The 14869-nt window shown below is 39.8% G+C and overlaps 1 protein-coding gene across 3 annotated transcripts in view; it reads right to left on the reverse strand.

Moving 5' to 3' along the window:
- St7 (suppression of tumorigenicity 7) overlaps positions 1–14869 on the reverse strand; it is a 240051-nt gene that overhangs the window by 48564 nt on the left and 176618 nt on the right. For all 3 annotated transcript variants that reach the window (XM_085840808.1, XM_029478333.2, XM_021164295.3), the window contains one exon: positions 7003–7117. In XM_085840808.1, the coding sequence (XP_085696934.1) occupies positions 7003–7117 (115 nt within the window). The remainder of the gene's footprint in view (positions 1–7002; positions 7118–14869) is intronic.

Consider the following 14869-nt stretch of genomic DNA (forward strand, 5'->3'; position numbering starts at 1 on the left):
CTGTTTTCAATCTGTTGAAATGAAAGCATTCCTTCTACATTAGAATCATGCACTGTTTTGGAGTACGCCCTTTGTAGATTACCAGCTGACAGGTAACAATGGTAATTTACCATGGGTTCCATGTTACCAGTAAATTGTCTTGATGTAATTGTTGCCTTTATACATTTTTGAATTAAAAAAAAATCAGCTGTTCCTTATAGGAGACTTTATGTCCTTAAATTTAGACCCACCAGTAGAAAGTTAATAGTGTAAATATCCAAAGAGCTTTGGTCTGTGTTTCTGTTTGTGCATTGCTACAAGGCTGGAGGGGCTCTGTTACACTTCGTGTGTTACACATAAGCTCATGTGTTTAAACACTAAGTCTCTAGCTAGTGTTGTCCAGGGGAGACTTCAGACCCTTTAGCACAGGGACCTACTTCCTAGACATAGGCCTCCAGTGGGGGGCTTTTGACAGTGATAGCCCAGCCACATTTGCAGTCCACACTCTCTCCTTCTTGGTTCCCCAGATGTAAGAAGTGGAAGCAGCAAAGATGGACCTCTATGGACCAAGCAACTGCATCTTTCCCTCATGGCAGACTGAAGCTGTGTGCCAAAATACATTTTTCTCCCTTAAGCTGTTTCTGTCAAATATTTTTCTCACACCAATGAGAAAAGCAACAAACACTGGCTCCAAAGGGATGCTTTGTCTTTGTATCAGGAGTCAAAATTCAAAGATGTTTCTGTTTACAGCTTTCAGGTGAACCTAAGAAATGCTGTTTTTAATAATCAAGTATTTCTATATATGTTCTATTATCTCTATGATTAGTTTCCATAATAGGTCATACACTGGCTTTGTGAGAAGCAGGACTGGCTCTTACCTCATGTTTCAGCTGACACTGAATACATAGCTTTCTATTTATATAAGATTGACCAAGGCTAGAAAAACTGAGGAAGAGCAAGCGAGGCTCTGCAAAACAGCTAATAGTTTCTCTCTCTCTCCTCTGGGCCTCATAGTTCTCAATACCAAGCATGAAGGACACTTCCCCAACCAATCACCCGCTGTGTCATCTTAAGCAAGTTGCTGAACTTTCTAAGCCTTGATTCCATTTCCACAGAAGACACGGAGGCTTAGAAGGTTAAGTCCTCCACCCTTGATGCCTTCTGAAATCCTAGGGATTATTAACTAAAAATGACAAATGTAAATGCTTCTAAGTGTACTGTGTACTCAGCACAGGCACATTCATTGGTGGGGTGAGACTCTTTTAAAATTGAAATGCACGGATTATAATGAATCAGATATATGGATTCTTTCCCTCTATACCATCTTAAGCTTTGAGACTAAAGTTTTTAACCTTTAGTCTCAAGATAGCCTATAAACTATCTTGAAAGTGGATCCAAAGACTGTAGTAGTTCTTACAATGCTTTTAAAAGAAGTTTCTAATGACCTTGGAATAGTGAACATATTTCATATATAACAAATACATGGATGAAAAAATATGATAAATCTCAAATCAAATTAGTGCTATATATCAAATCCTGTTGTGACAAAATTAAATAATTTTATTGAAGATCAAAAGCCATATTTTGTTCCCAATTCTAAGAAGGGGCAACGTGTCCACACTTTGGTCTTCGTTCTTCTTGAGTTTCATATGTTTTGCAAATTGTATCTTGTATATTGGGTATTCTATGTTTCTGGGATAATATCCACTTATCAGTGAGTACATATCATGTGAGTTCTTTTGTGATTGGGTTACCTCACTCAGGATGATGCCCTCCAGGTCCATCCATTTGGCTAGGAATTTTGTAAATTCATTCTTTTTAATAGCTGAGTACTACTCCATTGTGTAAATGTACCACATTTTCTGTATCCATTCCTCTGTTGAGGGACATCTGGGTTCTTTCCAGCTTCTGGCTATTATAAATAAGGCTGCTATGAACATAGTGGAGCATGTGTCCTTCTTACCATTTGGAACATCTTCTGGATATATTCCCAGGAGAGGTATTACGGGATCCTCTGGTAGTACTATGTCCAATTTTCTGAGGAACCGCCAGACTGATTTCCAGAGTGGTTGTACAAGCCTGCAATCCCACCAACAATAGAGGAGTGTTCCTCTTTCTCCACATCCTCGCCAGCATCTGCTGTCACCTTCATTTTTGATCTTAGCCATTCTGACTGGTGTGAGGTGGAATCTCAGGGTTGTTTTGATTTGCATTTCCCTGATGATTAAGGATGCTGAACATTTTTTCAGGTGCTTCTCTGCCATTCGGTATTCCTCAGGTGAGAATTCTTTGTTTAGCTCTGAGCCCCATTTTTTAATGGGGTTATTTGATTTTCTGGAGTCCACCTTCTTGAGTTCTTTATATATATATATTGGATATTAGTCCCCTATCTGATTTAGGATTGGTGAAGATCCTTTCCCAATCTGTTGGTGGCCTTTTTGTCTTATTGATAGTGTCTTTTGCCTTACAGAAGCTTTTATGAGGTCCCATTTGTCAATTCTCGATCTTACAGCACAAGCCATTGCTGTTCTATTCAGGAATTTTCCCCTGTGCCCATATCTTTGAGGCTTTCCCCACTTTCTCCTCTATAAGTTTCACTGTATCTGGTTCTATGTGGAGTTCCTTGATCCACTTAGATTTGACTTTAGTACAAGGAGATAGGAATGGATCAATTCACATTCTTCTACATGATAACCGCCAGTTGTGCCAGCACCATTTGTTGAAAATGCTGTCTTTTTTCCACTGGATGGTTTTAGCTCCCTTGTCAAAGATCAAGTGACCATAGGTGTGTGGGTTCATTTCTGGGTCTTCAATTCTATTCCATTGGTCTACTTGTCTGTCACTATACGAGTACCCATGGAAGGAGTTACAGAGACAAAGTTTGGAACTGAGATGAAACGATGGACCATCTAGAGACTGCCATACCCAGGATCCATCCCGTAATCAGCCTCCAAACGCTGACACCATTGCATACACTAGCAAGATTTTGCTGAAAGGACCCTGATATAGCTGTCTCTTGTGAGACTATGCTGGGGTCTAGCAAACACAGAAGTAGATGCTCACAGTCAGCTATTGGATGGATCACAGGGCCCCCAATGGAGGAGCTAGAGAAAGTACCCAAGGAGCTGAAGGGGTCTGCAACCCTATAGGTGGACCAACATGATGAACTAACCAGTACCCCGGAGCTCGTGTCTCTAGCTGCATATGTATCAGAAGATGGCCTAGTCGGCCATCAGTGGAAAGAGAGGCCCATTGGTTTTGCAAACTTTATATGCCTCAATACAGGGGAACGCCAGGGCCATGAAGTGGGAGTGGGTGGGTGGGGGCGTGGGCGGGAGGGTATGGGGGACTTTTGGGATAGCATTAGAAATGTAAATGAAGAAAATACCTAATAAAAAAAATCAGGGATTAGATGTTAAACAATAAAAAAAAAAGCCATATTTTGAAGATAGCATCAGAAAGGCAAGCACATGTAGAGATCCTAATTTCCTAAGGAATGACCACAAAGCAAGTCAGCATCACGGACACTCTGCACGACGGTCCCAGCCCACACATTTCATGCCTTAGTATGAAAAGCAGAGTCCATCAGTGCAGCAAGACTCACATTGAGGGCTAACACATGAGCTTTACAGTTAACCCTACATGGAGTTGAATCCCAGCCCTGCAATTGTTTAGGAAGGTGTGAATTTTCAAGTTATGTAAATTCGCAACACCTCAGTTTGTACATCTGCTGAAATGGAGTAGCCATCTCCTTGCAAGAGTTGCTATGAAGGTGTAGCTAATGAGTATAACATGTTTGAAGATCCGTATTGATTTTTTAAAGTTACAAATACTACCAAAAGCAGACAGCAGTAAGTGATGGTGAAAAGGATAGGCCTGGAGTGGACACCACGGTTCTTATCAACGATTTTCTCTTTCTTAGAACATTCCTATCATGTAAATATTGACTGTCTACAGTCGATCTCTTTTCTCTTACATCTACATGGCTTTGCTTTGACAGTTTGGGGATTACCATCAACAAGATACTTCTCAGACACAGCACAACACTAAATGAAGCTAACAATAGCACCTACCAAATATGCAGTCATATATGAAAGCTTAGACTATGTATGGCACCAACATATTATAAGTACCCAATATGTTAGCTGTTCCTGCTACCATTACTTTAGCCACTGTGCATTGTGGTGGTGAAGAAACTGAGAACAGAAGCAACCCTTCAGAAACGACAATCAAGATTTTAGACAAATGTGTAGAGTAATAAGGCATGAGATGTTAGCTCGATGAGAAAATCAAAATTGGAATTTTGATCACAAGAAAGTATGGCCAATTAATCTGTAATCCTAGAAAAGGCAATTTTCACAGTATCTGTTGGAAGAATTTGTGAATATGAAGAATTTTCAATTTCAAAATTTTCAAAGTCAAATTTTCTTCTTTTTTAGTAATTAAAGAATTATGAGGCAAGTGGGAATATATTTTGTCTTCCTCTTCCCCTAAAGCATGTTTATTTCTCAGTTTTTTCTCCCTCTCCATTCTTGAGATTTTTCTAAATCCTTTTCATAAAGGTCAGAAAAGCATCCCTAATCCCTTCCCAGAACATGACTTATAAAACTTAGCCACTTAACAAACAATAAAGGACTGCTGTGCCCATAAACCATCCCAGAAACAGCCACCCAACCAGAACATTCCAACTTGGAGAGATAACATAATCCTGTTGTTTTGGGTGTGACTGTATGAGAGGGATGGAGGGCTGTGATTGAAAATGCTGTCTCTAGCAACTTAGATAAGAATGATTGAAGTGGAACCAAGGCAAAACATAGGGCACTCCATAAGCTATCTACTCCAGAAGCTGCAGAGCACTCACTTCCTTGTACAGGGCCAGATAAAGAACTAGAAGCTCAGTCAAGATCTTTTGGGCCTTCAAGAAAAGCATCAGGGATGTACTTCAAAGAACCAACCCTGGGCTGGGATAAAGAGCAGGAGACATCTTCTTACAATCCTAAGTGGCTGCAGCTCACCCTCAAGAACAGTAACTTCAGCCGCCAGTTCATTAGATTTCTACTGTAAGTGATACAAGCATGAGCCAAGTCAGCACCAAAACTCCCCGCAGAGTTCAGTGGGTGTTAGGTCAGCTTCACTCTATTGACAACTGCTGAACTCAAAGCCTCTAATGAGGCAGTTCAGCAACACTATGTGTCCTGCCACCAGTGAGACTCTTTTTCCATGAATAATGAACAAGAACATCATTTCTGTTGCCAGGTACACAACATAAACAAAGCTCAACATAGGCCTTGATAGGGTGAGCATGTCCATTTGAAATAAAGGAATTTTTCAAAGTGCAAGCCAAGTTTTAGTGGAGGGTGGGACAGGCTGTTGTAACAAGTAATGTGAACATATGTTATCAGAATTTAATAAATCAGTTTTTGATTGTTGAGGAATGGAGGCTGTGCAATGGGATACATTGAGACAATGAATAAGTCCAAGTGAGTTCATTTCTTTACTTGGCAATCAGTTTTATAACACAAAGCTGATGATTTCTGTAATGAACTGAGGTCCTCATGAAAGAAGTCTGGAGACCTGTGATCTCAAAGGCTTTTTAGTTAAAGCCTTACTTCTTAAGGCTTAGTGTGCTAAGGAAAGACCAGCATTGACGACAAGAACAAGAACCTTGCACTGGGCAAAATGCATTACCAGGTAGAGCCATGGCATGAGACTACCTAGTTTGGTACTAAAAGACACTCAATATATGAACATTGTGTCCACAATGATGTATAGCTTACATCTCCAAGCTTCAACTGAACAGTGAGATTTTAGAGAATAAACAGAGAATAAAAATGAGTTGATGTGAAGGCCAAACATGCTTCAGTTTGTTTACTTTAAAGTATTCCACAAATACTTTAAAATCAGCTCCATACGTGTATATCTTGTTACACAGGGTGTGCATATCTATATAGGCAAACTGATGCCATCCCTGGCTAAAGGCTTTTAGTTTCCATCAATCTGAACAAGACTTTGAGAAAAACAAACAAAAACAGGCGCACAATAGCTCAGCTTCCTTAATAGCAGAGGATAACAACACCATCCCTTAGGGAGGATTTATGTCAAAAATAAAATCCAAATGATATAGTTTGTTCTCTATCTTTGAAGAATCCTAGAAAAATCTGTGACCTGAATAACACTTAAATGGACTAATGAGGCTTACTAAAGAAATAATATTTTACAATGCAAAAGGATTGTTATGATACTACATATCATAATATGTTATACTAAGTAACTATGTCACAATATCAAATCTATAAACAAGCACATTCTATGAAGACAATTATTGAAATAATTCAGAAAACTGTGGAGTTTATAGAGTCTAAGCCTAGCAAGAAATTATGCATATAACTTTTGTACTGTTAATCAAATATTAAATGCATAGATACCACTGTAAACAGAATAGTTTTAAATTCCCTATGTTGTCCCAGTTTATGTACCTGACTTATTGGTAACAGGTGAAGCAGAAAACAGCAAATGCTTCTGCGGAATGAGCACACTGGTAAAGGGCCTTCACAGACACCACAGAAACAAATGGGGAGGCTCTTAGTAAGGAAGACACCCAGGATAGAGAACAGAACTTGTTCTCCAAACATTTGCTACACTGCCACTGGTGCCAAGGCAATTGGTTGTTCTGTATTGATCTAAAACATCAACAAGGTGACCACAGTGAACTTGCAAGGTATCATGGGAATACTTGGTGCTGCTCAATCCAACATGGGGTGTCTCTTGATCAGGAGGGGAAACACAGCTGCTGGGCGAGTCTGAGCAGGATATGCCAAGCTCAGGTAAGAGGGGAGCACAAGCTCTGTAATGCTTCTGCCTGGGTAAGCACTACACTGAAGATGCTGGAGAGTAACCATTGGAACACTATGGGTGACAATTCTTATAGCAAAGCCCTACTTGAAATCGTCTTTCCTATCTAATTGCTGAATTATGTCAAGGAGAATGGAGTTCTCAAATGCATACAAATACCCAAGGACTTACCATCATACTTTGCTAAGACTGCCTGAACATCAGCATAAGCTTGGAGTTCCAGAAGAGCTTCTAGAAGGTTCTCATGGATATTGAACATGCTTAGGAGGGGGAACTCCTTCATTAACTAGGAAAGAAGAGATCAGGGGAATAATTAATGTACATGCTTTATAGTTTCACATTTATACTTAAGAAATAAAGCATATATGTGTAGTAAATAATTCCAATAGTCAAGTATCTTAAGAAATAGTTCTTGAGGCTGGGGAAATGGCTGTCAGTAAAGTGCTTGACACATAATTTAAAGGACTCGAGTTCAACCTCCTGAGCTCATATTAAAAACAAAAACAAACAAACAAAACTCTGCAGAGCATGCCTTGTAATCTCCATGCTGTGCTGGAGAGGTCATGACAGGAGGATCCCTAGGGCTTGCTGGAAGCTACTTTAGCTGAATCAGTAAGCTTGACATTCAGTGAGAAACCCTATCTTAAAACAAAAGAAAAAGGGAAGGAAAGGAAGGGAGGAAGGAAGGAAGGAAGGAAGGAAGGAAGGAAGGAAGGGAAGAAAACAAACTGATGTCTGTCCTCTACACATGTATGCACACAAATATGCATGTACACACACATACACACACACACATACACACACACACACACATACATACATACACACAAGAAATATTTATTCTTACAGTATAACTGATATAAAATTGTCCCATATATATAATATAAATATATAGAGACCAAAAGAAGGCTGAGTTGGTTAAGTGCTCATCACATAAGGGTGAGAACCTCAGTTTAATTCCCAGCACCCATAGCAAAAAGAAATGTGGGTGCAACAGCTTGCTTCTGTGGCTCCCAGACTGAGGAGGCAGAGACAAACCTACCCTGGAGCTTCCTGCTAGTCAGCCTAGCCCAGCCAGCAGGCCTCAGGTTCCAAGGAGAGATGCAGCTGCCTTGTTTTGTCTGCAGAACAAGGTGCTAGGCTAAGAAGACAAAACCCCAGGCTGGAGGCAGGAGGTGGCATGACCTCCCCCCACTCTAGGAGATGCTAATGGCCATTCCTAGCTTCCAGGGGAGAGAGCCACTTTCCCTTAGGGAAGCAGCTCCTGGAAAGCTGACCACATTTCTGAGGATGGTCCCACACCCAAGAGGATATTGGCAGCACAAACAGAACTTGAGAGGACTGAAAAACAAAGAAGACACAAAGTTGGTTAGGTAAGGAAGAGGGGTAGGTCTGGGGGCAGCTGGGAATGAGTGACTATGATAAAAACAGTTGTATAAAATTCTAAAAAAAAAAATCAATCAAAATACGTTTAATCTCTGAAAAAGGTTTTGATGAAAACAAAATAAGGCAAAGTATACCTGACAACACACAGATCTGACCTCTGGCATCCACATGCATAAGCACACATGTGCACATGCATTTACATACACATGTGAACCTACACATACAAACACACATACATGAACACACACATTATAATCCTTTAAAAATAATAAAAATATTATTAGATTGTAAATAAAAATTATATTTAAATCATTAAAAGCTTTCTCCCCATGTTCTTATAGAAAAATGATGAGTCCGAATTTGTACAAATTTAAAGTAGAAAGAAACCCAAAAGAGAGGTCCTCAGAACAATAGAAGATGTTTGGTAACTACAAAGTACCATAAAGAGACTAAATCTGGTGAGGACGGAACTGTAGCCCACAGACTTTAATAGCTACTAGTAGCTTGGACAGAGCAATTTGGATGGAAGGCATAGAGTAAAAGGAGAGGCATGGGGACTATTGTTTCAAGCTGCCTGGACAAAACTGGAAACTGGGAAAGCAGCTAGCTAGAAAGTAGTATGGCTGAGAGAAAATGTGAAAGAGATTGTGTCAGGGGGTTGAGGGGATTAACCTTAGAAAAACATGAGTCAAGGTCGTCTGCTGGACTGGGGAAAAGAAGTGTCACAAGAAGTTTAAAGACAGACAAATGTGTAAAATATCAAGGAAGAAAATCTGCTTGGAGTAAGGCCATCTTGAAGGCTTAACAAACTGGAGACTCTAAATGCATAGTGGCCACAGCTGCCGAGGGTAATGCATTTCAGAGAACAGTGGACATCAGCTGGGCACATTAGCAAGGTAGTCCATGATTAGGTTGAACCTGGAAAACTGGATGAAGTTCTGTAAAAGGGCAAGGAGCAAGAGATGTGACTATAACAGGTATAGATTAATGGAACAAACAATGCCTTCCAATTAGATACAGAGAAAGACAGGCCCAAAGGGATTAAAGCATGATAGTGTTCAACTTGAATGAGAAGTAAGGAGAAAGGACAGTCCAGAATTTCCTAGTACATCTTCCCTTACAGAAGGGTTAAATTGCATCTTGAAGGAGAGGACCAGGTTCTTTATAAAGCAAACTCATGTATTTGTGATGCTCTAGCTCAGTGGTTCTCAACCTGTAGGTTGTGATCCCCTTTGAGAGTCAAATGACCCTTTCACAGGGGTCACATGTCAGATATCCTGCACATTAGACATTTACATTATGATTCATAACAGTAGCAAAATTATAGTTATGAAGTAGCAACAAAAATATTTTTATGATTGGCTGTCACCACAACACAAGAAACCATATTAAAGGGTTGCAGCATTAGGAAGGTTGAGAACCACTGATCTAGTTAATCTTCTACATGGACAACTTCTTTCAATAATAATACGATAACCTCTAAAAGTTTACGAATCGTTTTATGTCAATAATCATGGTTAAAAACTATGCTGAGATAAATAATAATAAAGTATAGGTGTGCTAGCTAGCTAGTTTTATGACAACTTGACACAAGCCAGAGTCTTTGGACAGGAGAGAGTCTCAATTGAGAAATACTTCAGTAAGATCTAGCTTTTAGACAAGCCTATAGGTTATTTTCTTAGTGACTGATATAGGAGGGCCCAGCCTATTATGGGTGGGGACATCAGTGAACAGGTAATCATGGATTCTATAAGAAAGCAGACTGAACAGCCATGGGGAACAAGCCTGTAATCAGTAGTCCCTGTATCAGCCCTTCCTTACAAGTTCCAGCCCTGCCTGAGTTCTTGTCCTGACTTCCTTCAGTGATGAACCACGATGAGGAAGTATAAGTCAAATTCTTTTTTTTTTTCCAACCTGCTTTTGGCCATTGTGTTTCATCACAGTAACCCAAAGATAGTAGGCTAATTTACCACTAAATAGATGCATGGTATTGACCGTCTACTTCTTTTGTTAAGAATATTTTCAATATTGTTTTTGTTTTTTTTTAAAGCTATGACTCATTTAGGACATTTTTTAGTTTAGTTTAGTTTTTTTATTTTCAAACCCAAAGAACATCATTTTACTACTAAAAACACCTATCAAAACCATTTTGGTCCAAAAGACCCACAGTCTGAACTCCCAGAAAAAGGCCTGCAATATTTTCATTGCTCTTAAAGGAAGCCAATGAGACAACCCACACACTATGGATGTTCTGTAACTAATAAAAGTATTTCTTGTTCTGGTTCACTTTGGTTCTGGCTGACATCATCCTTTGATTTTCTTTTCACTTTTTTCTAATTACAGCTTGTTAGAACTTAAGTTCTCTGTCATGAAGCAGCTGGCAACACAATAAAGACATCTGCAGAACTGTAACATTTAAACATTTATCACTTTTGACCTATTTTTCAAGTAATAATCAAATTTCAAGGATACACATCGTATTATGCAATGTAATTTAAAATGCAATCCCAAACATTAGTAGCTAAAGTCTGAATATGGACTCTCAATAAAACCCAAGGAGACAAATGTACACCTGAACTTTCAAAATTACTTGAGTGTCTAAGGTCTCAGTGTCATCATCTCCATGTGAAGAGCTCTCACATGCAAACGCCTGCTTGGCCTTCTCACCTAAGAGGCAAGATCAATTTAAAAACTGCCTTCCTGACAGCTTTACCTTGTGTTCATAAAGTAACACACATAATATTCAACTGAAAGTTTCCCTTTCCTAGACCATCTTATCAAATCTATTCCTCATTCTTGGTATCTCCTGTGCTATCAGTCTCTCATTAATGTCTTGTCCCTACCACTACTGACACCTTACAGTTTCCAGAAGCCTTTAATATGTAAAATGTAGAGATGGCATTCGAGTTCTCACAAAGCTGTTAAGAAAACAAATACATTAAGAGTAGGTACAATTTCCTTTGCTGAAATAGCTCAGAGGGAGAGTGTGAGACTGAAGAATAAGCAGTTGCTCTCCTTTGAGCTTGAGGTCTGAATTCTCCTCATACTCATACTTTGAGCTAAAGTATGCCATTATAAGCATCATGATTTTTACCTTAGTATTACCTCTTTCTCACTCAACCTCTACAAGCCTGGTGTAACTTTTTAAAAAACATACATTAAGGTTATCCTTCATGACCCCATATGTCTAGATGATTACACCCAACCACTGACATGATTATCTGTATCTTCAAAAAATCAGTCAGATGCAAATACAAATTTACAAAGAAGCTGTTTATCACATTATATGTTACAGTAAAGAAAAATGCAGGCACCTTAAACGTGACCCACTATAAAACATTTACATATAGTAAATATCACTGTCTTCTTTTCTGTCATGTGTAGTTATTAGAAGTTAAATTCTCCTTGCAGGTAAATCTCTATTGGTAAAAACAGCATACACTATGGTCACAGGACATGGAAAGATCAAATTGATTCTGACCTAGAAATGTTCTCTGTGCTGACTCACTTTCATAGTACTGGAAGGTGCTAGCTAGGCTTCTGGGGGAAGAAGGGAAAAGTCATTGATCACCTTACCAGCTGTGTAGCCTGTAAACTACAATAAAAAAACAATTTGACAAGATTCGCCCATGGGTATAATAGTGGTATGAATGTCTGAGTGTAACTTCCCCCCCTTTTCCCCATTAGATTTAAGAGGTGCCCCACAGGAGGAGACGCATGCATGTACTGTAAGTATAGCCAAGAGCTCCTGGTTGGGAAGCTTACAGATCCCAGGGGACAACCTATTATCATCATTCTGCCAAAGAGAAACACTATCAAACTTTGTCTAAATTTGTATTTTGTGTTTCTACACCTACAGCTCTCAGCCCTCATCAGAGCAGTTTCTTTGTATGATGATGGCAGTTTAATTTAGAAATGTAGATCTGGTCAAAGTTCAGAGATAAGTCTCAAAGGAATGCTCAGTCACAAATGGGACATCTATATATCACACACACATACACACACGCGCACACACACTGGAAGAACAGGTGGGAAACAGTAGGTGTTAGGGATAGATGAGGGCTGGAATGAAACTGTGTCCTCTGGACATAACAAGTCTGCTGCTGCACCTGTGAACTCACAGAAGTTGTGCAGCCCGCACAAGATCAAGCCAGTCAACATTTTTGCCTGGAGTGAGAAGGTTCATGAGCTCCTACCCCTAATGGTTATGGATGGTTTAATGGCTTCTAGGGAAAGGGGAGAGTCAGTTTTCTTCAAGGGAATATCCTGTGGCAGATCATCCACACTGAGTCCACGGCCCAACGTCTAGGAGTATATGGGCAGCACAAATTGTGGGAGTGAGGGGGATGAGAGGAGGGACTGGACCTCAGATAAGTTAAGGGGAAGAACAGGGAGCAACTATCATCTAAGTACATTTAATGAAATTCCCAGAGAATTAATAAAAATAGTTTTAAAATCTCTCCTCTAAGATTCATGACCCAGGAGTTGGCTACGTTTCTTGTACCAGGTATAACCTCCCTCCTGTTGTGTTGGGCCTTAGGTACAATTAGACAGCTGTTGATTACTGCCAAGGTAAGAGTGATCCTCCCGCACCTTTAGAGCTACCTTGGCATGGTGGTCATTGTTGTGGTTCATAGACATCACAGCTGGGTGATGCTACTGACTGCTTCTCCCTTGGCAGGTTTCATGATACCTTCTGGTATTATGCATGCTAGACAAAGCTTTTAGCTTATATCCAGCTCAGATCTTCTAAGTGCTGTCTGAAGTGTACAATGTCTTCAGCAATAGAAGCACATTTATCTTTAATCTCTGAGAGACAGCCAAAGGGCAACACCAATAGCCAATATTGTTTTGGGGGTCACTTAGACTACTATGAACAACAACTCAAAAGGAGGTTTCTTGAGCCACGGGGTTTTGTTACATGGTCTAAGGCTCTTGTGGAGAGCATTGTTTCCTCAAGTGACATAACTTCACTTAAAGAATCACATTTATATGGTATACACATATGCATTACAGATCACTTTAGGTAAGCATGAAGTAATGGGATTCCTGAGGTTTCATCAAACATCCTTAATATTATTTGTCCCTCCTCCTTTTATATTGACATCTCTCCTTCCTCCCCATATTCCCCTCCCATTTTTCCCATTTCCCCTCATGTACTACCTGTATCCTCTTATTCCTGTCTCTAGCCTCCCATTCATATGGTTCCTGTCTGCTTTCCTGATTTCTGTGGTTAGTATCTTTTATATACTCACATCTGAATATCTGGAACTCTGAACCGTGTTTGTCATTGTGGGTCTGGGTTACCTCTCTCAATATAATATGTTCTTGATCCATCCCTTTATTTTCAAATTTCACAGCTGAGTAGAGAACTTATTACCACCACTTTTCTACACCAGCATACCTCCTAATTGCATTCTAAAACTTACATAATACCTACAGCTTTCACCCTTCATCACAAAAGCTTCTTTGTGCAACAAACAGAGACTACCACAGAAAAGCACAACTTGTCCTAATGGAGAGCTCAAATGTTCTTCAGGAGCCTAGTCCCAGTTGATACATCTACAACACAAATCCTGCACCCAAGGCTCAGAGAACATCATATAAGAGGGTCCCAGGGAGTTGCCTGTAGTTGTAAGCCGCCTGCTGCCTACATGAACCGGTTACTTCTGGAAGACAGGCTGAGGTTGAAAGAGAGACTAGAAAGCTGTCTTAGCAGGCAGCAGGATCTCAGAGAAGAGTAGGGCAGTTGACACTTCAAAAGAAACCAGCCAAGTCGGAAAGCTGCACCACAGGTGGCCCCACTTCAGTGGTGACAAGGTCTGCACCAGCCTGCTTCAGGCTGGGGCAGGCTACAGTTGCCTGTGATTGTGTCTCCTAAAAATAACAGCTTTGGAAGCTACACCAATGATACAACAATATGGCTGCCTAAACAAGGCCTGGACACAGACAATGCCAATAGATATGCTAAAAGGTAAGGACAGCCCACTGGGCCCCACTCTTAGACAAAAACTACAGGTAACTAATGACTGCTAAGAAGGAGAACTGGTCTTTCCTAGGGATGAGCCACTTCCTGAGTTATCCAATATCAAGTGGCTGAAATCATAGGCACATAACAATACTAAATGAACTTAGTGGGCTGTATACATATACATCATATGCATGTATATATATATATATATATATATATATATATATATATATATGCATCGTGTGTGTGTGTGTGTGTGTGTGTGTGTGTGGGTGTGTAACACTAATAATCAGAGAAAATTAGGCCATAAATTTGAGAGAAGGTGGAGGGGACATGGGTGGGGTTAAAGGAAGGAAAGGGAAGGGAAGAAGTGATATAATTATATTTTAATGGAAAATTTTAAGTTCTCAAAGAACTTTTACCAGCATGATCTGGGAAACGCTAGCATATACTGTTACATCAGATAAAAGCTGAGAAAACTATATTGTGCAATAAAATCATGCTTTTCTTATGTGCCCTTGTCTAGAAACACAGACATGTATTGAAGTTATTTCTGACTGCTGAGCTTAAAGGTGGTTTTTATCTCTTGCTCCATATTTTTATGGATTCTAATCTTTTTAAAGGGGCACATATATACTTGAGAGAGTTAAGAGGAGAATCGATCACTTTCAGTAATACTGG

The sequence above is a fragment of the Mus caroli genome, unplaced genomic scaffold, assembly GCF_978045245.1.
Source record: "Mus caroli unplaced genomic scaffold, Mus_caroli_1 scaffold_7, whole genome shotgun sequence".
In the NCBI taxonomy this organism is placed as follows: domain Eukaryota; kingdom Metazoa; phylum Chordata; class Mammalia; order Rodentia; family Muridae; genus Mus; species Mus caroli.